Consider the following 25,437-nt stretch of genomic DNA (forward strand, 5'->3'; position numbering starts at 1 on the left):
CAGATGCAGAGGGACTTCTGTGTATTTCCAGCATTTTCTTTTTGCATATTAAACAAAATTTGAAGTCTCACTTTTATATATTATAAAATGTTTCTTTTCCTGTCAGAAGTAGCTTTAATAAATATACTTCTGCCTGTGAAGCACAATTATAAGATGTGAATGCAGTGCTACCAGCTACTTTTTGGTCTTTTATCATTCAAGCATAAACAGCCAGTCTTTGGACATCGTTTTTTTTCTTTTAAAACAAGTGAAACTATAGTGTTCTGTAAATGTCATCTGCTGAATACAGTGAAACCTGCTGAAATGGACACTCCCAAAAATAGACACCTGCAAAAATGGGCACTTATTGACAATCACAAATAACTTACATTGTTAGATATAAAAGAGTCACTATGAAACCACAGGCACTTACAAATTACAAACTATGGACAGCCTTCAATGTACCAAGTCCTTTTACAACTTAAAATATAGGACACAGCCTGACGTCACACTTTAAAATGTTCAAAGTACATACTGTATCTGAGTCTGAAGATCGCGATGACTGATGAATTGTTACTGGATTCCTTTTTGTCCATACCAGTATCAGGGTTTGAATCACCCCTGCAGCTGCTGTTTCTGCTTCCAAAAACAAACTTGTTCTAACAATTGTAAACAATTTTACAACACCAAGTTATAGTCCAGCAATTTTATTTTAAATTCACAAGCTTTCGGAGGCTACCTCCTTCGTCAGGTGAACGATGTGAAAATGAAATCCTCGAGATGAAATCGCATTTATAATTCACAGAACAATGCTTGGTGAGTACAGACAGTTTTTTCAACTGCCCGTTGCCAAGGCAATCAGTGTGCAGACAGACAGGTGTTACCTGCCAGGTCTCACAGAATATACAAATCACCAAAAAAAAACAACAAACAAAAAAAAAACAGAGATAGAGAGGTAGAAACAATTGTTCTAACAATGCACGCACCCGACCCTATGTGAACCCAGAAGATGCGCACGCACCTGACCCCATGGTCGTCTGAGAATGTCGTTAGGAATAGGTTCCACTGTACAGGTACTGTACTTGGCACATCAGCTTTATTGTTATATCTACTTCCAAACTTAAGTTCTTAGCATTGTTGAAGCTGGAGAGGTGCGGATCATAATCTCAGCTGGTTCTTCAAGATTGTCAGGAACATTTTAATCGTACATACAATGACCATTTTGAAAATAAGGACACCTGCAAAAAAAGGACAGCTGATGCCATAGGTGGCCATAATTTACAGGTTTCACTGTATTACAAAACAACGCAAACATTTCTTAATTTGCAGGAAAAAAGAAACTGCAAAAGCTGGAAATCTGAAATCTGAAATAGAAAGAGAACACGCTGCAAATGCACAACAGCATCTGTAATTCTTGATTTGCAGTGCACTTTAAATAATATGCAACATCACCGCCTTCCTGTTATAGTGCGAATTGGCTAAAATGACACAACTCTGGAAGGGTTAAATGTAACTGGCTTTAGTGATGGGGGTACAACAAGCGTTGCTTCTCTCATGCTGTGGGAAGAACTTTGTTACGTTTGACGCCGCGTAACGGCGCGCCGTGCACACTGCACGGATAAAGTAGAAACAGGAGGCAAAACAGAGGGAAAAAAATGTCAAATCTGGAATTAATTTCCGACAAAGTATGAAGAACTTTACGGCAACAAAGTGCACAGCAAATGACGTGGGTGCGGGGAGCGGATCGGTCCCACACCATGAAACTTTACTGCAAGATCGCTGCAATCGCCGCCTGTCTGGCTGGCGGCCGCCTGCTCCTCTATCTGTTGATGGGCAACCCGGCTGAGGAGCCCGCGCCGCCGCCGCCGCCGCCGCTGCAAGAAGAAGGGAAAGGGGAAGCTTTGCAGGTCGTGCAGCGATTCCAGGGGCGGCTGGCGACTCGATACCCGACCGCTTTCCGCTTGCTGCATCGGCCGACTTTAAACCAACAGCCACGTCTCTTTGCAAAAAGGCGCAAGAAGCCAGCGAGCGGCAGGTAAGGGCTGAAGACATGCACCGTCCTCTGCTCGCCGCCTCCCCGGCCGCTGAAACAAGCGCCTTTGCCCCAGCCCTGGGTGCAAGGGCACCGGGCAGCTCCCGTGGCATGCGGGCGCTGGGCTTCAGAGCACCGGAGCTTAAAGTAAAGTGAAGGATTTCCTTTCTTAAAAATGGTTTTGATTTGTCAATTAGTGGTTCAAAACTTTCCATCTTCGTACATTTGTACACACGGCGCGGCTCTCGGCAGTGGAGAAAACGGTTTCCAGAACGACATACTTTTTTTACACTAAACATTTTTTCCCCTCTGGTGATGTAGGTGCATTTTATCACGGTACGTTGTCATAGATTTTATTCAAGGTATAATCTACTCCTCCCTGCGCTTGTAGGTTAGTTTGTGTCAGTGATTTTGGGGAGTGGCAGCACTGTTCCGGGGTTTTGCTGCATTTCCCCCACTAGGTCATAAAAACATAAGGAATAGGAGCAGGAGTGGGCCATTCGGCCCCTCTTGCCTGCTGCACTATTCAACCTCAACTCCGCTTTCCCGTCTGATTTCCATATCCCTTGATTCCCCTCGACCCCAAAAATCTATCCATCTCAGCTTTGAATAGACTCAATGACTGAGCATCCACAGCCCGCTGGGGTAGAGAATTCCAAAGATTCACAACTCGCTGAGTGAAGAATTTGCTCCTCGTCTCAGTCTGAAATGGCTGACCTCTTATCCTGACACAATGCCCCTTAGTTCTAGACTGTCCGGTCAGGGGAAACAAACTCTTGGCCTCTACCCTGTGACACCCCCTCAGAATCTTATGTTTCTATGAAATCTCCTCTCATTCTTCTAAACTTCAGAGAATATAGGCCCATTTTACTGAATCTCTCCTCTTGGGACGACCCAATGCCAATGTCTTGTGGTCTCATAAATAGTTAGTGCCAAAGTTTAAAAGTTCAGTGTGATTTTTTTTGGAGCGGGAACTCAAGATTTTGTGAACTAATGACAAGAATATCTATGGTTACAGTTAAGGATTGCTACCTGCGTTTGTGGAATGTTCATGTTTTGCAGAGGCTTTTGCGGAAGGGATTGTTGCTTAAAATAGTGAGGTAGAGTTTCTGCTCGATCGCACCAACTTTATCAGCACAATCCGGCCGAATCTGCACCAACGATCAAGGAATTTCTATGTATGCTGGGCATAAATTACGTCCAGCGTAATTTGAGTTTCTGCAATCTTTTGTGCTGGAGCTGGCCCCACCCATAAAACTGGCCATGCCCCCGATCGAAATAATAAGGATGGCCAGTTTCTGCCGATTGCACCCGTCTGCAACCCTTCGAGGAGGGTCTTCAAATTAATTTTGTTTTCTTGGGTGCACAGGCACTAGTAGGCATGTTTTAAACATTTTTACATACTAGAAAATATTTAATTTACTAAGAAATTGACTAGTGTACACCAATGAAAGGTGTGAATTACATGGAATGTACAGCACAGAAACAGGCCATTCGGCCCAACAGGTCCATGCTGCACATGAGCCTCCTCCCTACTTCAACTTACCTTATCAGCATATCCTTCTATTCCTTTCTTATGTGTTTATCTAGCTTCCCCTTAAGTGCATCTATGCTAGTTGCTTTAACTGCTCCTTGTGGTTGCAAGTTCCACATTCTAACCGCTCTCTGGGCAAAGACGTTTCTCCTGAATTCCCTATTGGCTTTATTAGTAATTATCTTATATTTATGGCCCTTAGTTCCGGTATCCCCCGCAAGTGGAAACATCTTCTCCACATCTACCCTATCAAACCCTTTAATAATCTTAAAGACCTCTATCAGGTCACCCCTCCAGTCTTCTCTTTTCTGGAGAAAATGCACCAGCCTGCTCAATCTTTCCTGATAGGTTCCTCTCAGTTCTGGTATCATTCGAGTCAATCTTTTTTTGCACCTTCTCTGGTGCCTCTATATCTTTTTTATAATCTGGAGACCAGAACTGTTTGCAGTACTCCAAGTGTGGTCTAACCAAGGTTCTATACAAGTTTAACATAACTTCTCTGCTATTCAATAGTATCCCTCTAGAAATGAACCCCAGTGCTTGGCTTGCTTTTTTTATGGCCTTATTAACCTGCGTCACTACTTTCAGTGATTTGTGTATTTGTACCCACAGGTCCCTCTGCTCATCTACCCCATTTAGACTCTTATTATCCAAGCAGTATGTGGCCCCCTTATTCTTCCGACCAAAATGTAATACCTCACACTTCATTTGAAATTCATTTGCCAATTACATTGCAAGTTTATTAATACCTTCCTGTATTTTGTCGCAGCCCTCCTCGGTATTAACTATACTCCCCAATTTGGTGTCATCCGCAAATTTTGAAATTGTACTTCCGATTCCTGAGTCCAAGTCGTTTATGTAAATGGTGAACAACAACGGTCCCAGTGCCGATCCTTGTGGAACACCACTTTTGACCTTTTGCCAGTCTGAGTAACTACCTTTAACCCCTAATCTCCATTTTCTGTTTTGTGGCCAGCTTGCTGTCTATGAGTCAAGGTTCCATTATCTTTCCTACCACCGATGTTAAGTTAACTGGTCTGTAATTCCCTGGACTGGCCCTGTCTCCCTTTTCAAATATAGGAATCACATTAGCTGTCTGCCAATCCTCTGGCACTATTCCCTTTTCTAATGAGTTTTATATATACGTAATAGTGCCTCTGCTCTCTCTTCCCTAACTTCTTTTAATATGCCTGGATGCAATCCATCCGGACCAGGGGTTTTATCCTCTCTAAGTTTGGTTAGTTTATCAATTATCTCCTCCCTTTCTATCTTAAATTTCTTGGTATCTTTTTTGATCTCTTCGTCTAATATCATGCCCACCATGTTTGTCTCCCTGATAAATACAGAAACAAAGTAATTATTTAATATTTCTGCCATTTTGCTGTCATTACCTGTGAGTTTATCATGTGCATCCCTTAGTGTCCATATCCCTATCCTGATTTTTCTTTTGTTACTTATGTGTCTCTAGAATACTTTGCTATTTCTTTTTATATTCCTAGATAATTTAATTTTGTAGTTTCTCTTTGCCTTCCTAATTGTTTTTTAAATTTCTTTCCTAACCTTTTCGTATTCCCTTTTGTCATCCTCTCCTTTGTAATCTGTATACTTGGTGTGTGCTGTTTTTCTTTAGTTTCAATTTTGCTCTTATTTCTTTATTCATCCATGGTGTATCATTACTGGTTAGTCTGTTCTTGCTTTTTGGTGGGATATTTGTGTCCTGGACTCTTGATCACCGTTTTAAATGTTTCCTACTGTTCTATTTCTTTGTTATCAGTAAATTTTTCCAGTTTATTTTCCCTAGTTCCATTCTCATCCCCTGAAAATCAGCTTTTTTCCAATTTATTACTTTGGTCTTTGTCTTACTTATGTCCTTCTCAGTCTGTATCTCAAAGCTTATTATGTTGTGTTCACTATTGCACAGATGTTCCCCTACGCTTATTTCTCTTATCTTTTCTTGTTCATTTCCCATTAATAGATCCAGCAGTGCTTCCTCTCTTGTTGGGCTTCATACATATTGGGTAAGAAAGCAGTCCTGCACACATTGTAAAAACTCCATTCCCTGTATCCTTTTATTTACCTCTTGCCAGTTTATTTGGGGATAGTTAAGATCTCCCATGATTACTATTCAATGCCCTTTACTAATTTCACATTTGCTTGCATATTTCTTCCTTCACCTCCTTTCCACTATTAGGTGGTCTGCACTATACCCCTATTAGCATTTTTGATCCCTTTTCTTCTATTTCAATCCATATGGATTCTATTTCTGTCCTTAGGTTAGTTATGTCCCTTTCTACTGCCACTACATTATCTCTAATTGGTACAGCTTACTCCACACCACCCCCCACACACCCCTTCGTTGTTCCCTATCCTTTCTGATTATGTTCTAGCCTGCAATATTTAATTGCCAGTCCTGTTCTTTATGTAGCCATGTTTCAGTTATTCCTACTACATCTGGTTCCTCACTACGGATTATTGCTTCCTGTTCCCCCGTTTTATTTTGGACGCTATGTACAGTGTAGTACAGGCAGTTTAATTTATCTTTAATAGTTGTTCCTTTTACTTTTATTTTTAATAGTCCTTTTATACTTCAGTTTTATAACTGTATTTATTCCTTGACTGTTTGTTATCTTTATTCCTTACTCCTGGTCTGATCTTTATATTTCTTTTATCGTTTAAGCTTTTGTTATTGCTACCAGATCCCGACCCTATCTTACCCGTTTAAAGCCTTATCCACTGTCCTATTCACCCTTTCTGCTGGGACTCTTGTCCCATTCCGGTTCAGGTGGAGCCCGTCCCAGTGGTACAGCTGCTTCCTGTCCAAGTATTTATGCCAGTGTCCCATGAAATGGAACCCCTCCTTCTCACAGCACTCTTTCAACCACACATTCACATTTCTGATCTCTTTATCCTATGCCAATTAGCACGTTGCTCAGGTCGTAAACCTGAGATTAGCACCTGTGAGGTCCTACTTTTTAAATTTAGTTCCTAGCTTCTGATATTCCCTTAGCAGGATCTCTTCCTTGTTCTTCCTTATGTCTCTGGTGCCGACATGGACCATGGATTTTTAAAGTAGATAGATTATTTTTTTTTTAAGAGTCCCTTGCTTTAAATCTCTGAGCACCTCCTTCCCCCTCTCCACCTAATTCCCACTCACCAAATTCCCAGTTGAAAGTCCTCACTCTGTTAGCAATTCACTCCATTAGAAATTCACTTTCTGTCCTCAAGCTGAATGGTTCAGTATACTTTTTAAGTCATTTTCAGTGGTTTTCAATCAAATTACTCTTGGTGGAGAACTGGATTCTTATTAAAAATGCATATTTTTTGTGATAAACCCATTTTCATCTGTATTAATAAAATTGCACCAGGTTACCACTCTTAAATACATCCATGAATATTTTTTATTGCAAAAAAAATGATTACGCTCGGTTAAGTTGCCGGATTGCGCTGGTTCATGGAAGATTTTATGTTTGTGATTATGCAAATACATTTTTGTAGAAACTCAGATTGCAACCTAGACAGCGCAATTTATGGCCAATTGCGCCCAAAGCTGATACTCTACCCCAGTATGTTTCAGTGCAGGAAATTTGCACTGAAAGAGTTTCCTGGCCTCTATTTGTGAATGTCTTTTCTTTGATCTCCTACCATCTAACAAGAAGGTGTTTTCTCTGTTTGTATAAGCACTCCCCCCTCGCATATATCTCAATGATGTATTTAAAAGTTTATATCTCCAAACCTTACTTCATGTCAATTTTCCTGTTATAAATTCCTATGTCCACATTTATAATGGAAACTGCCAATGTAAACTTGTCCCATTCCAATTACAACCTCTGACCAGTGGTGGTGCTAAACCATTTTACATTTCCCAGCTCTTCTGCTTTCCAAATTCCTGTAAGATTTGATGTTTAACTATGTTATCATAAAATCCAAGTATTATACAAATAGGACAGAATGTATGATTTTAAAATGGGGACTAAATTACACCTACCTGGCCTAGTCTAATTATTCCTCCCCACCCCCCCCCCCCCCCCCCCAACCTGCCTCCCCCGCCTGCTCCCAATCTGAAGGCTACACTTGGTCTGGACTCCCTGTGTGCAACGTCACACGATAGATGTAAGTAGGTCTCTAAATCTATCTAACTCCATGAAATATAAAATGGAAGGGGTTTCATTTGGGATGTAGGTATGATATATGTCATTTGCTTCAGTTGTATGTGATTTGTTCCAAGCATAAAATGGACAACATTTCTCAAAACATGAGCTGCCAATGTTCCATCTGAATTGGCATCTAAATATAAACAACACAATCCCACTTCAAGTAAATGCAGTGCTATTTGTCTTAAAAATATTTTGAAAAAATATATAGACTTCTCTCTTGTCAATCTTGCATATAGTCAGGAATATAAACTGCGTACAAACTGTATTTTCTTGTTTTTAAAATCTTAACTTGCATCATCGGAATTCTGTTTGGATGCATCTATTGCTGGTCATGACTCTCCAGAGTAGCTGGAGTGACGAGTGTAATAGTGAGCCTAATGTTTCTGTCACGATGCCAAGCACAAATTGACTGTGCAGCTGCAGTGTGGTGGAATACATAGCTGCCGTTTTCGTTAGTCACTCACTTTTTCAGTGGCGGCCATCACATGATAGTGGAGTGCTGCTCTGTTTGAAATGTATGAGTGTTTCTAATTTTACATAATGTCAGTTATTAATGATTCTGTTGCTGGTGATGTCATTTATGGAATCCTTTTAAAGCCATTTCCAAAATTTTAATTTAGCTGGGGTGGGGAAGCAAAGTTTGAAGATTAATTTTGGTCTTCATGTTTCCAAGGATGGGGGAGAAATATCCCTACAGCTTTCCAACTATCCTATGACTCCCCCCTCACCAAACCCATGCAAGCTTGATTGGCACTGGAACAAAAAAGTCAGTTTACACTGCTTCCTACTTTAACAAAACCATTGAGTGCTCAAACTACCTCATATGGAAGACCATTTGTGCTCTGTTGGGAGCCCTGGGTAAGATTGTGGCAATTTTTACCCCTTTTCCCAGGTATCTCATTGTAACATTGACCTACAATCCTTATTGGAAGCACCTGCCTTATTTTATGAATTGGACATAAAGGGATCATCTATCTTAAGGACTTGTATGACACACTGGACTTTCTGTTATTTGTCAACATTTAACCGAAGTATTCAAACCAGGGACTAATTTCTTTCACGTCCATTTTTTCATTGCCAGATTGTTTGTCTGACATGAAGTAGTAAATGAGCTATTAATTTCACCAACTGAAAATTAGGAAGACCAAAAAGATTACAAGATAATTATGGATGAGGAAGGCCATTTGACTCATCTTCATTCATCTGTCCAGGATTTTCATACAGTTTCTCCACCTCCCCCCCCCCCCCCCCTATAGCAGTGTCCAGTTGGTTCCTAAATGATTCAAGGGCTCTTTCTTTGTGTGAAGAAGAACTTCCCGGTGTAAATCCTAAATTTGCCTTTTACTAGTTTGAACCTACTCTAACAATTTAATTTCAAGTAATTTTCCAGATTTACCTTTTTCGTACCATTTACTATCTACTATATCTTTATAACATCTCAGATGACCCCATTCAAGGCTGAAAAGGACATTTATCTTGTCTTTCCTCTTAACTCAGACTTTTGACCCGAGGGATCAACCTCGTGGCTCGTCTCCATACTGCCACCAATGCTTCAACCTCTCCCTGTGTCTCAGCAACTAAAATGGTGACAGTGCTAAAGGTGTGATCTTAACAGAACACTATAAAGTTTGATTATGACGTCTTCCGACTTGTATTCTACTGTTTTGACTATGTAGTTCAACATTCTGTTGGGTTTCTTGATTGCTGTTTTAAACTGGTTGGATATGTTGAGTATCGAGTCTACTTAGACACTTAGGTGTCTTTCAACTTCATCCTTAGCTATTTTAGCATCAATCATGCAGTATGTGTGTTTCCTATTTTCCTTCATATGTGCAGTACTTCACACTTTTCTGTATTAACTTTTGTCCAGCTCACTTATTTCAGAGCTGCCTCCTCCAATTCAACTGCCGCTCCAAGTTAATTACCATCTTTAAATTTGACCAACTAGCACTGGATTTCTGAGCCTAAGTCACTGACGAATCTTGCTGGCCGGCAGAGGCGAGCATCCCCAATTGGAAGCCATGTACGCGGGGATCCTCCCCTGCATCACTGGGGACCTGGGGTGGGGAGTGCTGCACGGCGCTGCGGCTTTGAATGTTATCCGCAGCCACTTCAAAGATGCCCAGGCTGCTTGTCCATTCTATGGCCTAGATCAAGACATATTTCATATATATTTGCAGTGCCAGAGGTTGCAATCCCTCTTACTATTTAAAGGGGCTGCTCCTCAACATTTAGTTGCATTTAAGTCCAACGTTCCTTATCTTTGGTCACCTGGTAGGTAAAGCTTCTGGCTTGTTGTTTTTCTATCTCCTTTCAAAAGCCTCCTCAAAACCTATCTTTCTGATCACATTTTTGTTATTGCTCGGCCCTATTTTCTTCTCTGTAAAATGCCTTGGTATATTTTGTGACATTAAGGTGCTGTGTAAATGTAAGTAATCATTGAAGTAACTCTAGATCAGTCATTCATTTTTGTCTGTGCAAAGATAATAAAATGGCAAAACCCCTCGGCAAGGCCTATTGTAGACCAAGAAAGCTCACCTCAAGTATTTGAAATGTAGGCTGTACAAAGATGTAATATCCCATGATCCCAAAACCTTAGATGCTGTCTACTGTGCTCGGGAGTGAAATTGAATTCTAAACTGAGGCAGAGTGGCGCAGCGGAAGCGTGCTTGGCCCATGACCCAGAGGTCGATGAATCGAAACCATCTTCTGCTATTAACGTTAATAGGGTGGTGAAGAAGGCATTCAGCATGCTTGGTTTCATTGGTCAGAACATTGAATACAGGAGTTGGGATGTCTTGTTGAAGTTGTACAAGACATTAGTAAGGCCACACTTGGAATACTGTGTACAGTTCTGGTCACCCTATTATAGAAAGGATATTATTAAACTAGAAAGAGTGCAGAGAAGATTTACTAGGATGCTACCGGGGCTTGATGGTTTGACTTATAGGGAGAGGTTGGATAGACTGAGACTTTTCCCTGGAGAGTAGGAGGTTTAGGGGTGATCTTATAGAAGTCTATAAAATAATGAGGGGCATAGATAAGGTAGATAGTCAAAATCTTTTCCCAAAGGTAGGGGAGTCTTTAACGAGGGGGCATAGATTTAAGGTGAGAGGGGAGAGATACAAAAGGGTCCAGAGGGGCAATTTTTTCACTCAAAGGGTGGTGAGTGTCTGGAACGAGCTGCCAGAGGCAGTAGTAGAGGCGGGTACAATTTTGTCTTTTAAAAAGCATTTGGACAGTTACATGGATAAGATGGGTATAGAGGGATATGGGCCAAGTGCAGGCAATTGGGACTAGCTTAGTGGTATAAACTGGGCGACATGGACATGTTGGGCCGAAGGGCCTGTTTCCATGTTGTAAACTTCTATGATTCTATTCTATGATTCTATGTGCGGTGGAATTGAATTTGGCGGAGGATGCACACGTCTGGTTGAGAATTAGAAACCAAGCTTACATAGTCCCTTGTCCTGCAGCGATCATATTGGTCTTTAACCCACCAATCTAAATCATGGACATTATAGAATGAAACAGATACTGTTGAAATCTTTGCGCCATTTGCTAGAACTTTGTTGGGATAATTATCAAGATTTTTTTTAAAAAGTAGTTTCCTCCCCCTTCTCCCTGATTGAAGATGGTGGATCATAGAAATTTCAGTACTGGAAGAGGCCATTTGTTCACTGTGCCTGTGCTAGTAGTAGTTCCACAGAGGAGCTATCTACTTTGACCCCATTTTCTGCTCTTTTTCTGTGCCCTTGGATATTCTTCAATTGTTCATCTATTTCCTTTTAAATGGCTTGTTTGACTCAGCTTTAATAGCCAGTTGTAGTAATGCAATAATTCTTCGTGTGAAAAAAACTTCTTCTACTTTCCCCTTTTATGTTTCTAGTAATAAGCCTAAATTTCCCCTTCTTCTGGTCCATTTTAAATGCTGTTCATTTGTGATATCTCTCAATTCTGATGAAGGGTCCATAACAAACATTATGAAGCAATGGGAAAATCCCATTTTATATATTTCAACACCAGCAAGTAATGCAGATCCACATCTCAAAGTGAGGACAGGCAGCTTCTCATCTGATTCTTCACTATGTTGTTATAGCTGTTCTGTTGCACAGGAAAATTAAGCATTTCATTGCGTCGCCAAGCTTTCCATTCCTGTGATGCTTGTTTAAAAGCATCAGGGTTATTGGGCCTGAGAGATTGCACAAGGCCAAAACACAGAATTCTCTCAATTTTGGCATAATTTTATTTGTTGTTACAATTTGGGTTCTCTTCCAACTCTTTACTAGGCCAAAGCAACTTTATGTGCGACGTGAAAAGAATAGTTTGCCGCAGGACTCTGAATTGCACAGAAGCAATTCGTCAGCAGTGTACAGTGGTTGGCTTAGAAAGCACCTTTAAACTGTACTGAAAATATTAAGTCCAAAGTGTTGGTGTTTTTTTCACAACGTTTTAACTGAGTCTTTGCTGAACATTACATGGATGCTTCACCACTGCTGCAGTGTGGAAGCTGGCAGGCGGACAGAGTACTGAGTACTCTAGGACTGCTGCCCAGATACAGTCCTGTTTTTGCTTTGAAGTGAAAGCCAACTGCTATGAAAAATAAAACATATTATTTCTCACTAAACAAGCAATAGTGCCCATAATCAATGTTGGCATTCTGACAGATAGAGTGCGAGCTGGAGACTTCCTACTGTTCTAGTGTGTTTTGGGTTTTTTTGATGCCTGACTTGCATGTGGCTCAGTGGTAGCCTCTGAGTCAGGAGGTCATGGGTTCAAGCCCCACTCCAGAGACTTGAGCACATAATCTAGGCTGACACATCAGTGCAGTACTGAGGGAGTGTTGCACTGTCGGAGGTGCCATCTTTTGGATGATACATTGGACTCTTGGGTGGATGTAAAAGATTCCATGTCACTTTTTGAAGAAATGCATGAGAGTTCTCCTGGTGTCCTGGCCGAGATTTGTCCTTCAACCAACATCTAAAAACAGATGATCTGGTCATTCATCTCATTCCTGTTTGTGCGACCTTGCTGTGTGCAAATTGGCTGCCACGTTTCCTACATTACAACAGTGACTACGCTTCAGAAGTACTTCATTGGCTGTAAAGCGCTTTGAGACTTCCTGAGGTTGTGAAAGGTGTTATATAAATGCAAGTTCTTTCTACATAACAAACAGCTTGGCTTTGCGAACAACCCAAGTGTTCAACATGCATTTAAGACATGGGAGTTTTTGATACAAGTAATTTGTACATCTATGATTTCACTCTGGGAAGCCAGCTTGCCCAGATAGTCTCCCATAGAAATGTCGGTCTATCTAAATAGTATTTTTTTTTACCTCACAAAGACAATGGTCTTAAGAATGTAGCTTTTCCATTTGCAATGTTCTGGTCTGACGTTGTACGTGAAAAATATGATACTTGATTTTATGTTTTGAAATGAGATTGAGCTCTGCTATCGGTTATAAACAACTTCAACCTGAATTAAACAAAAATATGATTTCTTCAAATTGCATCAAAGAAATAATTGATTTTTGTTTGAATTAATTCACTCCCATGTACTACATAATGAAAAAAGAATGAGAAAGGACCAGCAGGCTGATCAATCCCACCACAGTCGGACAATGATGAAATCTTATACACCTCACTCCCTGACCAGGCAATTCCTGGGCAGAGGCAAAAAAAAACAGAGCAGAAAAAAACCTGTGACCAATTCAGAAAAAATTCTCGGAAATTCCTTTCTGAATTCCTACGGAAAGCAAACAAAGTTCCAGGAAATCTTGATAACCCATAACACCTCATAATCATATTTAACTGGCAACTTATCTTTTTCTCTCAGAAACTTGCAAGTTCCCCTTAAAGAGACTGGAGATAGTCCATACCTACCCTTTGCTCCAGAGTGTGATGACTCTCTGCAAAAAGAACTACTTCCTGGCATCTAACTTAACTTTTTGGCTATTTGCTTTCCCACTAGCCACCTGACACAGCTTGTGTACCTTTAACAAGCAATTAACTATTGCTACCTTCCCCTCCCTCCCTCCCTCCCTCCCTCCCTCCCTCCCTCCCTCCCTCCACAAATCATTATCTCTCTCTTAGTCTGTTACCTTTAAATGGTGTCCCTGCACATTATAAACATCTGAAGATTTTGTTAGCAATTCAGTGAATGTTAAAAAATGCAATTTACTATGGTCCTGGTTTATTTTTGCCATGGGATTTATAATTCTGAATTCAATGAGGAGTGAAAAGCTGTGATGAAGATTTCCATTTTTTTTTTGGAAAAAGCCCTGCATTACAAGCTGTATCTGGCTTGTCGCTTTGGATTCTATGTTTGTTGGTAATGATGGAAATTGGCAGAAAGAAATCAAACTGTTTTGTGCACATTCATTGACAAAATGGGCATTGAATTTGCTTTTGAATCCTGTGACCTTTTGCTTCCAGGCTCTGACAGCCACTCAATTATATTAATGGAAATTTTTAGATGGCAAGTGTGAGAAAACATTGCCATTGCGTTCACATCCTGTTTCCTCATCTGTGGCTTGGGGCTGGTTCACATCCCCTCACAGTGGCTTTTCCCTGACTCAAGTACTGTACTTGTGTTTGTTTGCTCACACGTGCAGTGTTTTATGTAACTTTCTTTTCTCTTCCTCCCTCCGCACCCCCCCCCCCCCCCCCCAATGAGCTTCATTACTTTTCAGCTAGTCCTTGTGCATCAGTTAGGTTAAGTACAGATGCGGGAAGTCATTTGGCCCATTCTTCCAAAGAAGCCGACAATCTCCCTATCACAGCATCTAACTGCGTCCTGAATGATTCCAGAACGTTTATGCCACTATTACACTGCCTGGAAGATCTTCTACATAGGATTTAGTCAGCTTCTGTCAAGCTTGTGGGATATTTGCTGTACTGGGACTTGAATTAGTCATAAGAGGGACTGGTGTGGTTTTCCCATACTTTCTGGCTTGAGACCATTCGTGTTATATCAAATTTTGCAAGCTGGTAGATGAGAATAAATGTCCACACTCCGATGGCTGCTTCAGCCCTCATTTAGCAGTTTCTTCTTACCATCCTTGGCCCCTGTACAGGAGACCAACTTGGTTGTCTACTCAAAGGGTGGTTAAGCTGAAATGTACATGTAGTCACCATCTGCTATCCATGGCTTTTCATACCCACTCAGGAAGCAAGGGAAAATTCGTATAGAAATATGCTTTAATTACAAATCAAGAAGAAACCACTTAACAGACTCCTTGTTTTGTCCTGAAATCTGTCCATTTAAGGCAAAGGACTAGGTGACACCTGCAGTTGGATTTGTGCCCAGCATCTAATTGATGTTAAAGAAACCATCATTTTAATTTTATAAGCTTTGTTCAATTATGGAAGGCGTCTTATGGTATGTGTCTCGCAGTTCCGACTTCAAAGGATATAAGAGGTATATTTCCGGCAGCGGACACCAGCATTTTAGTTTTATGAGCCCAAGATAGAGGTCAAATTGACTGCCATGTTTCCCTTTGTTACAGCAGTGACTACACTTCAAAAGTACTTCATGATGTCATATAAGGTGCTATATAAATGCAAGTGCAACTTTCCTTTTCTTCTGAGCCTATGCAGGAAAGAAAGAACTTGCATTTATATAGCACCTTTCACATCCTCAGGACATCCTAAAGTGCTTCACAGGCTGTGGATTACTTTTAAAGTGCAGTCACTGTTGTTCTGTAGGCAAATGTAACAGCCAATTTGAACACAGAAAGGTCCCATAAACAGCAATGAGATAAATGACCAACTAATATGTTCCGGTGGTGTTGGTTGAGGCATTAATATTGGCAAGGACACGGAGAGAACTCTCTTGCTCTTCTTAAAATAGCGCCATGGGATCTTGTACACCCATTTGAGAAGACAGTGTCTCTTTTTAACATTCAATCACTCCTTCAGTGTTTCACCCAAAAGTCAGCTTAGCTAATATCTGGAAATACCTTGAGTGGGTCTTGACCTCATGACCTAGTAATTCAGAGGCAGTGGTGCTCTCACTGAGCCATGCTAGCACTGAGCCACAGGGTTTTAGTTTTACAATGCAATAATATGTTCCATGATATACTATTGTTTAATGGTGTTTGCAGCAGGCAATTTATATTTAGAAAAATACAGCAACTGGATAGATTTGCAAATTATCTTTCATCTTGCAGTACAGCAAGGGAAATCAGATGTAGAAAAATATCTGACCATTTCTAAAGATGCATAAAAATCTTAATGCCTTTGGTGTGGTTGGGGTTCTGTGTTTCCCATGTGCACTCGTTCTGAGATTTTGGAGAGCGATTGAACATGACATCAGCCAGCTTCCATATGTGGCGGTGAGAATAGGGCAAAGAAACAAGAAGGCTGAACTGACCGTATACATTTTTGAATCTGTAATGGTAGATTTTAATTGATCAATATTTTGTTTTCCTTTTAGGAATCTTAATGAGCCAATGTTTCGAGTCCATACATGGCACGGAGAAGAATGGATGCACTTAGCAGTGGTGGCCTGTGGGGACCGGCTTGAAGAGACAATGACCATGTTAAAATCAGCTATTCTTTTCAGCTTAAAGAAGATAAAATTCCACATATTTGCTGAAGATGCTCTACAGCCACAGTTTGAAAACAATGTAAGTGTCTCAAACAAAAAGAAGAGAGAGCTGTTGAAACATTTTTTTAATGAAATCCAGAATAGATTTGCAACTCCAATGTCTGTCAAATGGTGCAAATATTAACCTCGGATAAGTGTGTTGACATTGTTTCTGTGGCTTACTTTAATCAAGTAGCTTTGCACCCTCCCACACGCTGACTTCAAGCTGGCTGGATTTCACCTTCAATTACCAAAAAATCCACCGTTTACGTTGTGTCTCTGAATTTCAATCTTGTTCTTCTGATAGGCTAATGACTTATATATTGATGCACCCCACACAGAGGGATGTGTCGCTCAAAGTGTACTTCTAAGAAAGGAAAAATCAAAAATTTGGCTTGGTTACTGCTGTTCTTGTGGTTAATTACACATCAGAGTATATTTCCAATATACAATCCAGTGTTCTTGATGTTTAAAAAGGTAGTGAATCGGTCACCCTGGTGAATAATTGATGTTTGTATGATGCAGTTTCAGAACCTGCAGCAGACAGAATTCAACCAGTTAGAATTAATATCCATTTATTCAATGATTGCTTATACAAGTTTCTACTAGTGGTCAGTAAAATCCTCTCTATATTTAAAATTGGTTCTTCACTGAGCTGTGCCGTAACAGGAAAGTTCCACTTTTGATCCCTGGTCTATGCTGCGTTAGCTGATCTCAGCCAGAGAAAGAAAGACTTGCATTTATATAGCACCTTTCACAACCTCAGTACGTCCCAAAGCCACCTTATAGCCAATGAAGTGTCGTCACTGTTGTAATGTAGGGAACGCGGCAGCAATTTGCACACAGCAAGGTCCCTCAAACAATGTGATAATGACCAGATAATCTGTTTGAGTGATTCTGGTCGAGGGATAAATATTGGCCAGGACACCAAGGAGAACTCCCCTGCACTTCTTCAAAAAAAAAGTGCCATGGGATCTTTTACGTCCAGACGGGGTCTCGGTTTAATGTCTCATCCAAAAGAAGGCACCTCCAATAGTGCAGCACTCTCTCAGTACTGCACTGGAGCATTAGCCTAGATTTTGTGCTCAAATTTCTGGAGTAGGACTTGAACCCACAAAGTTCTGATTCAGAGGTGAGAGTGCTACCACTGAGCCACGGCTAAAGCTAGAGTGATAGGGTGCTACAATTGGCCTTCATGATCTTGAGTTAGAGGCAAGGAAATTAGTTAGGGTTCTTGCTCCCATGCGCTTTTCAACAATTCTTACTGGAAAATGTTGAGTTGGGATCGGGTCAGTTGTGATATCTCCAGGGTAGTATCGTCTCCCAAGACTTAAGGTCAAGGCTCACATGAAGAATTCTATTTGAGTGAGGAACCCATTTAGGTGTCGAACGTTATATGGTACTTCTCAAATATATTGTAATGCGTGATTAACCATAGAAGACCAGTAACTAAGCCAAAATGTTCAACTGTAGTTTCTAAAAATCAGAAAACTTCAAGTTGCACAAGTCTGTACTGAGCCCCAACAAAATGCCTTTGCCTAATTTCAGTAATGATGTGGAGATGCCGGTGATGGACTGGGGTTGACAATTGTAAACAATTTTACAACACCAAGTTATAGTCCAACAAATTTATTTTAAATTCCACAAGCTTTCGGAGGCTTCCTCCTTCCTCAGGTGAACGGTATGGAAATGACATTTTCGAATCCTTCGCATTTGAAAATCACAGAACAATGCCTGGTGATTACTGCCCGTTGCCAAGGCAATCACAGTGAGCAGACAGAAAGGTGTCACCTAAAAGGCCACCGAATATACAAACCCCCCAAAAAGAAAGAGAGAGAGAGAGAAGGAAGACAGTCAATGACCCGTTATATTAAAAACAGATAACATTTGTTCGCTGGTGGGGTTACGTGTAGCGTGACATGAACCCAAGATCCCGGTTGAGGCCGTCCTCATGGGTGCGGAACTTGGCTATCAATTTCTGCTCGACGATTTTGCGTTGTCGTGTATCTCGAAGGCCGCCTTGGAGTACGCTTACCCGAAGGTCGGTGGCTGAATGTCCATGACTGCTGAAGTGTTCCCCGACGGGGAGAGAACCCTCCTGTTTGGCGATTGTTGCGCGGTGTCCGTTCATCCGTTGTCGCAGCGTCTGCATGGTCTCGCCAATGTACCATGCTCTGGGGCATCCTTTCCTGCAACGTATGAGGTAGACAACGTTGGCCGAGTCACAGGAGTATGAACCGTGCACCTGGTGGGTGGTGTCCTCTCGTGTGATGGTGGTATCTGTGTCGATGATCTGGCATGTCTTGTAGAGTTTACCGTGGCAGGGTTGTGTGGTGTCGTGGACGCTGTTCTCCTGAAAGCTGGGTAATTTGCTGCGTACGATGGTTTGTTTGAGGTTGGGTGGCGGTTTAAAGGCGAGTAGTGGAGGTGTGGGGATGGCCATAGCGAGGTGTTCGTCATCATTGATGACATGTTGAAGGCTGCGGAGAACATGACGTAGTTTCTCCGCTCCGGGGAAGTACTGGACGACGAAGGGTACTCTGTTGGTTGCGTTCCGTGTTAGTCTTCTGAGGAGGTCTACGCGATTTTTCGCTGTGGCCCGTCGGAACTGTCGATCGATGAGTCGAGCATCATATCCCGTTCTTACTAATTTCAGTAAAGCAGCCCCCTGCACCTGTGTGAACATTTTCACTTCCCACAAATTCTCACACCAGCCACTTTTGCATTCTTTCAAAGTAACTCTGCTCTACTGTTTAACAATGGCCAGCTTTGTGCAGTGTATTTGCATCTCCTTGGAACTGGGTTTCAATTGCGTAGAGTCGCTTAACAACCACATGAGAGCGGAATACATCCACTTATTCCAGGATAGGTTTGAACACAAGGCTTAGATGTGAAAGGACTGAGTTCTTCACCATTGTGCTGCTCCATCTCTTCTATTTATTGGCTTAATACGGTTTATCCATGTAATTTAGTATGCTAAACTCTTAAATATCACTGAGTATAAAGTAGATTATATTTGTTTCCAGGATTAACGTTTGCCTAGTTCAAATAATATTTAGCCAATAAATAGATGTTATTATGACTGTTTAATATTGTTTGCAACTTGTGGAACAGTTCATAATTTGTCACAAAATCCAAATATTTATTATGGAAATGTTAGCAGTGCCTAGCCTCTGAATTATTAAGTCAAAACTGATCTACATTAAACATGCAGTGAATTCAGTGTTAGGAACGTAGGAGCAGGAGTAGGCCATTTCGCCCCTTGAGTTTGTTCTACCATTCAGTGAGATCATGGCTGATGTGTGACCGAACTCCATATATCTGCCTTAGCCCCAAAATCTATCAATCTCAGATTTAAAATTAACAATTGAGCTAGCATCAACTGCCGTTTGTGGAAGAGTTCCAAACTCCTACCACCCTTTGCAGAAGTGTTTCCTAACTTCACTCCTGAAAGTACTGCAGGAGTGAAGTACTAATTTTTAGGCTATGTCTCCTTGTCCTAGACTTGCCAACCAATGGAAAAAGTTTCTCTCTCTCTCCCCTATCAGTTCCCCTTAATATCTTGAAAACTCCAATTCACCCTTTAATCTTCTAAATTCCAGCGAATATAACCCTAGTTAGTGTAATCTCTCCTCGTAATTTAACCTTTGAAGTCCAGGTATCATTCTAGTAAATCTACACTGCACTCCCTCCAAGGCCAATATATCTTTCCTAAGATGCGGTGTCCCGAAACTGAACACAGTACTCCAGGTGTGGTCCAACCAGGGCTTTGTTAACCTGTAGCATAACTTCTATTCCCTTGTATTCTAGTCCTCTAGATATAAAGGCCAGCATACCACTAGCCTTTTTGATTATTTTCTGTACCTGTCCATGACATGTTAATCTATGTACATGGACCCCAAAGTCTCTTTGGACCTCCACTGTTTCGAGCTTTTCACCATTTAGAAAGTACTCTGATCAATCCTTTTTAGGTCCAAAGTGGATGACCTCACACTTGCTGACATTGAAATCCATTTGCCACGATTTTGCCCATTCACTTAATCTATTAATATCTTTCTGTAATTTTATGCTTCCATCTACACTGTTTACAATGCTACTTATCTTTGTGTCATCGGCAAACTTGGGTACGCGGCTCTCTATCCCGTCATCTAAGTCGTTAATAAATACAGTGAATAGTTGAGGCTCAAACACAGATCCCTGTGGGACACCACTGGTCACGTCCTGCCAATTTGAGTACCTGCCCATTATCCCTACTCTCTGTCTCCTGCTGCACAGCCAATTTCCTGACCAGGTCAATAATTTGGCCTCAATTCCATGAGCTTCACCTCTAGCTAACTGTCTTTTATGAAAGATTTTATCGAATGCCTTCTGGAAGTCCATATAAACAACATCCATAGACATTCCCCTGCCCACTACTTTAGTCACCTCTTCAAAAAATTCAATCAGGTTTGTCAGGCATGACCTACCCTTTACAAAGGGATCTGGGGGTCCTAGTGCAAGAAAATCAAAAAGTTGGTATGCAGGTGCAGCAGGTGATCAAGAAAGCCAACGGAATGTTGGCTTTTATTGCTAGGGGGATAGAATATAAAAACAAGGAGGTATTGCTGCAGTTATATAAGGTATTGGTGAGACCGCACCTGGAATACTGCATACAGTTTTGGTCTCCATACTTAAGAAAAGACATACTTGCTCTCGAGGCAGTACAAAGAAGGTTCACTCGGTTAATCCCGGGGATGAGGGGGCGGACATATGAGGAGAGGTTGAGTAGATTGGGACTCTACTCATTGGAGTTCAGAAGAATGAGAGGCGATCTTATTGAAACATATAAGATTGTGAAGGGTCTTGATCGGGTGGATGCAGTAAGGATGTTCCCAAAGATGGGTGAAACTAGAACTCGGGGGCATAATCTTAGAATAAGGGGCTGCTCTTTCAAAACTGAGATGAGGAGAAACTTCTTCACTCAGAGGGTGGTAGGTCTGTGGAATTTGCTGCCCCAGGAAGCTGTGGAAGCTACAACATTAGATAAATTTAAAACAGAAATAGACAGTTTCCTAGAAGTAAAGGGAATTAGGGGTTATGGGGAGCAGGCAGGAAATTGGACATGAAGCTGAGTTCGGATCGGTCAATGCCCTGTGGGTGGCGGAGAGGGCCCAGGGGCTATGTGGCCGGGTCCTGCTCCGACTTCTTGTGTTCTTTAGATTTGTGGTTGGGATCAGATCAGCCATGATCTTATTGAATGGCGGAGCAGGCTCGAGGGGCCGATTGGCCTACTCCTGCTCCAATTTCTTATGTTCTTATGTTCTATGCTGGCTCTCTGATCAGCTGAAAATTTTCAATCGCTCTATCCTTAATTATAGACTCTAGTAATTTCCCGACAACAGATGTTAGGCTAACTGGTCTAGAATTCCCTGGTTTCCCTCTCGCGCCTTAAATAGCGGAGTGATATGTGCAGTTTTCCAATCTAAAGAACTTTGGAAGATTATAGTTAGGGCATCTATAATGTTCTCACCTACTTCTTTTAAAATCCTGGGATGGAAACCGTTTGGTCTTGGGGATTTATCACTCTTTAATACCATTATTTTCTTCATTACTGTTAATTTGCTTATGTTAATTATGTAGCTCTTAACATCTGTTTTGTCACCCTTTGCTATTCTTTGTATCTCTTCCAGTTGCCAGGATCTGTGCTATTTTTTGTATTTTTGTTTGCTTTTTCTTTTAGTTTTATGTTGTCCCTTACCTCTTTTGTTGTCCATAGCTTTTTTTTAAGCAAGTAGAGCTCTTGTCCCTTAGGGGTTTAAACTGGTTCTATATCATGTTGATTTATTTTTTGAACTCCTCCAACTGATCTTCTGTCGTTTTACCCATTAACAGATTTGCCCAGTTTACTGTGGACAGTCTCTGTCTCATCCCATTGATGTCGGCCTTACCTAAATTTAGAATTTTAGTAGCTGAAACTGGTTTCTCCCTTTCAAACACAACGTTGAACTCGATCATATTATGATAGCTATTCGATCAATGTTCATGCTGTTAGGCTGTTAACTAAATCTGGCACATGACTCATTATTAAATCTAATACGGCCTGCCCCCTTATTGGTTCTAGGACTTGTTGTTGCGGAAAGCTGTCCTGAAAACACTCAAGAAATCCGCTACCTTTCTGTTTGTCTGCTTATCCCAATCTATATGAAAGTTAAAATCCCCCATTAAAAACACTCGGCCTTTGCTGCATGCTCGTCTAATCTCCGCATTTATACATTCTGCCACTTCACAGCTGCTACCAGGGGGCCTATACACAACTCCCACTACAGTCTTAAATCCTTTTCTGTTTCTTAATTCTACCCATAAAGTCTCCTCTGCCTGCTTACCTCTCGTTATATCTTCTCTTATCATTGAAGTAATTTCATCCTTAATCACTAAGGCTACTCCTCTCCCTCGACCAGTTTCCCTATCCTTCCTATAGACTGTATAACCTGGTATATTCAGTTCCCAGTCCTGACAATCTTGCAGCCATGTCTCAGTAATAACTACCACTGGTGTTTCAGAGAAATAAATATTAAATGCCACACACACGTTCAGAATGATGATGATTTTTAGCATAACTGATGGGATGACGGCCTCCCCTCTCTGCTTCCTGTAAGGGACCTAAGTGAAATTGGTTTGCTGCAATCTTGAGTCTATTTCTAGTGGGAATGGACCTACAGCACAGACAGGCCATTATACAGTGCATTTTGCACTCCATTTTAATCTTATTGTGAAACTCTCTGAAGGTGATTGATAAGGGGAAATGAATAATACCACACTTGTGGGGGAGCTCAGGCTGCTCTTCTGAGGTTGGAGCATTGTGCTACTTTTGAGCAAATGAAAGAAGTTGGCAATTATATGGTGGTGCATAAGGTAAAATATACAACCAAACATTGCAATAAACAGAAATATGTAACAGAAAATTTTAACAAGTTAACCATAAAAACAGAGAAATCTTCAAACAAGTATGAGTATGTTTCATAAAATAGTGGCAAGTGTATACACAAGACTTTACGGTAATTCCTGTGGAGAAGGAGAAGGTTGTTTATTTCCTTCGGTCACTGCAGACTATCCAAAATCATGTTCTGGCTTTTCTTTCATAAACTTCACAGTTGAAACTTAGCAACTGAAGTCAATAACAAAATTACTTAACAGGCAGTTCATGTCCTTTGGAAATGATCAGCAAATTGTGTGCAAGATGTGACACTGATATCGTAAAGAACAATATCAAACAACCCTCTTCATTTCTTTTTTCATGAAAATGAGGTTCCTGCCTGGTCCGACGTTAGATCTCTGTTGACTTTGGAGGGTGAGGGTTACAAAATAGGACTGTTCTTACATGGTGTGGTACTGAGCCATATATACCAAGGAATTCCAAATTCAGTTCTAAGTATGTGCAACATTAGGGTAGGGTGGAAGTGATGACGCAACATTTACCTCAAGTGTCCTTGGGCTGGGGAAGGGAAAAAAACAGCCAGGGTTACTGCTCCAGATTGTCATTCAGTGACCTCTAGTGAAATCTTTAAAATAATTAGCGTTATGCTTATTTGATATGTTACCTGAGTTTCACTTGAACTCTTTTCAAATAACTTTCAGGAAATAAAATCTGCATTTATACTATTTGTTTTCATCCCAGATTCTGAGCTGACTCCTAGTATTTGTGTTATTAAGTCTGTTTTACTTAGCCCAGCAGCAGACCCTTAGACCTATATAACATTGGGTCTATAATGTTGAATTACAGCTCTTCACCATATCTATCAGGAATGCGACCAGCTGGCCTTGGGAATATCAACTAGTATTATCTCAGACAGCAATAGTCTTTGAATCCCATTCATGAAGGACTTCACAGTTGATAAAACTTTGCAACTTCTGCAGCTGACAAAAAAACCAGAAATAAGGTCTGTTTCAACATCTGGTTTTCAGTGCAAAAATTTGACAACTTCCATTGCTGAGTGAGATAACAACCAATCTTTCGTTAACCTACAGATTAACCAGGGATGTTCCACAATTTATTTTTGACTACTTGAGAACAAGTTTTATTTTTTAATTTGCTGCACTGATTTAACAAATAACATTCAAATAGAGTAGAGGCTGCACATTGAGCACCTGCAGTAGTTTGCTGAATGTGGATGCACCATTGTTCTGCAAATATTGTGCCAATCTATCGAATTTCATTCAGTTTTCCAGAATCTACATGCACTCATTTAATTCTGCCAATCTGTCTCTGAAAAATAAAAATCCTGTGTATTGTGTTGTAATTACTTATTTTTAATTTTAACAGATTAAAGCTTGGCCGTTTTCATACAAGTCCCACCTTGAATACAACATCTACCCAATCACCTTTTCAGTGGGGAATCCCCAGGAATGGAAAAAATTATTTAAACCATGTGCTGCTCAACGCCTCTTTCTTCCAGTATGTTGCCATTTTTGTCTTTAGTTGTGTTACTGAAATGCTAAGGAGAGTTATTTCAAGATGATTTGCCATTTAACAATCCTGCTCTGGAATTTAGGTTTGAAACTCGAAGTCATTTCAGATTTAGGTGAAAAAATATTAAAGAAAATATTAATCTTTTGGGGACTGTGGTGGCATTTGTTTGTTTCTTTTTCTCCTCACTCCTTTTCTGAAGGCAGTGAATCATAGGGATCTGTGCTTGTATTGGAAAGCCCGCAATAATTTGCCGATTCTTCAGGAGTGAGCACAATGAGTGAGTATCAGTGGACTTAATCAACAGTGGGGCAATCTCAAGTCAAACCTGATTTTTGTCGACATAGTCGTACTTCCACTTTTAGTCACTGGATCACCTTCGGAACTGGAAACTTTTTTTTCTCTTTCCCCTACGATAGACCAAAGATACTGAAGCCAATTGTAACGCTCAGCTTACCATCTGAGCAACGATTGAACTCCGCAAAGACTTGGATTGAATTCCAAACCTCCTCCTTCAGTATGGCTCAATAGAACGACACACGGTATATTTATATATTGTGTCACTGAGGACAGCATTTCTGCAACAGAATCAAAAATATACCAAGTTTTTTTTGGTTTGTTACCAGAATAATTATTTGATTCTCTACATTTCTGCAATATTACTTAACAACATACATTGTCTGAAAATGTAATTTCTAAATGTATT

At 40.8% G+C, this 25,437-nt stretch overlaps 1 protein-coding gene across 1 annotated transcript in view; it reads left to right on the forward strand.

Moving 5' to 3' along the window:
• Positions 1-1,558: 1,558 nt before the first annotated feature.
• gxylt2 (glucoside xylosyltransferase 2) overlaps positions 1,559-25,437 on the forward strand; it is a 33,778-nt gene continuing 9,899 nt past the window's right edge. Inside the window, exons 1-3 of the mRNA XM_067998908.1 lie at positions 1,559-2,014; positions 16,136-16,328; positions 24,588-24,719. Of these exons, the coding sequence (XP_067855009.1) occupies positions 1,701-2,014; positions 16,136-16,328; positions 24,588-24,719 (639 nt within the window). The 5' untranslated portion in view covers positions 1,559-1,700. The remainder of the gene's footprint in view (positions 2,015-16,135; positions 16,329-24,587; positions 24,720-25,437) is intronic.

This window comes from Heptranchias perlo, chromosome 17 (genome assembly GCF_035084215.1).
Source record: "Heptranchias perlo isolate sHepPer1 chromosome 17, sHepPer1.hap1, whole genome shotgun sequence".
Taxonomy (NCBI): Eukaryota; Metazoa; Chordata; class Chondrichthyes; order Hexanchiformes; family Hexanchidae; genus Heptranchias; species Heptranchias perlo.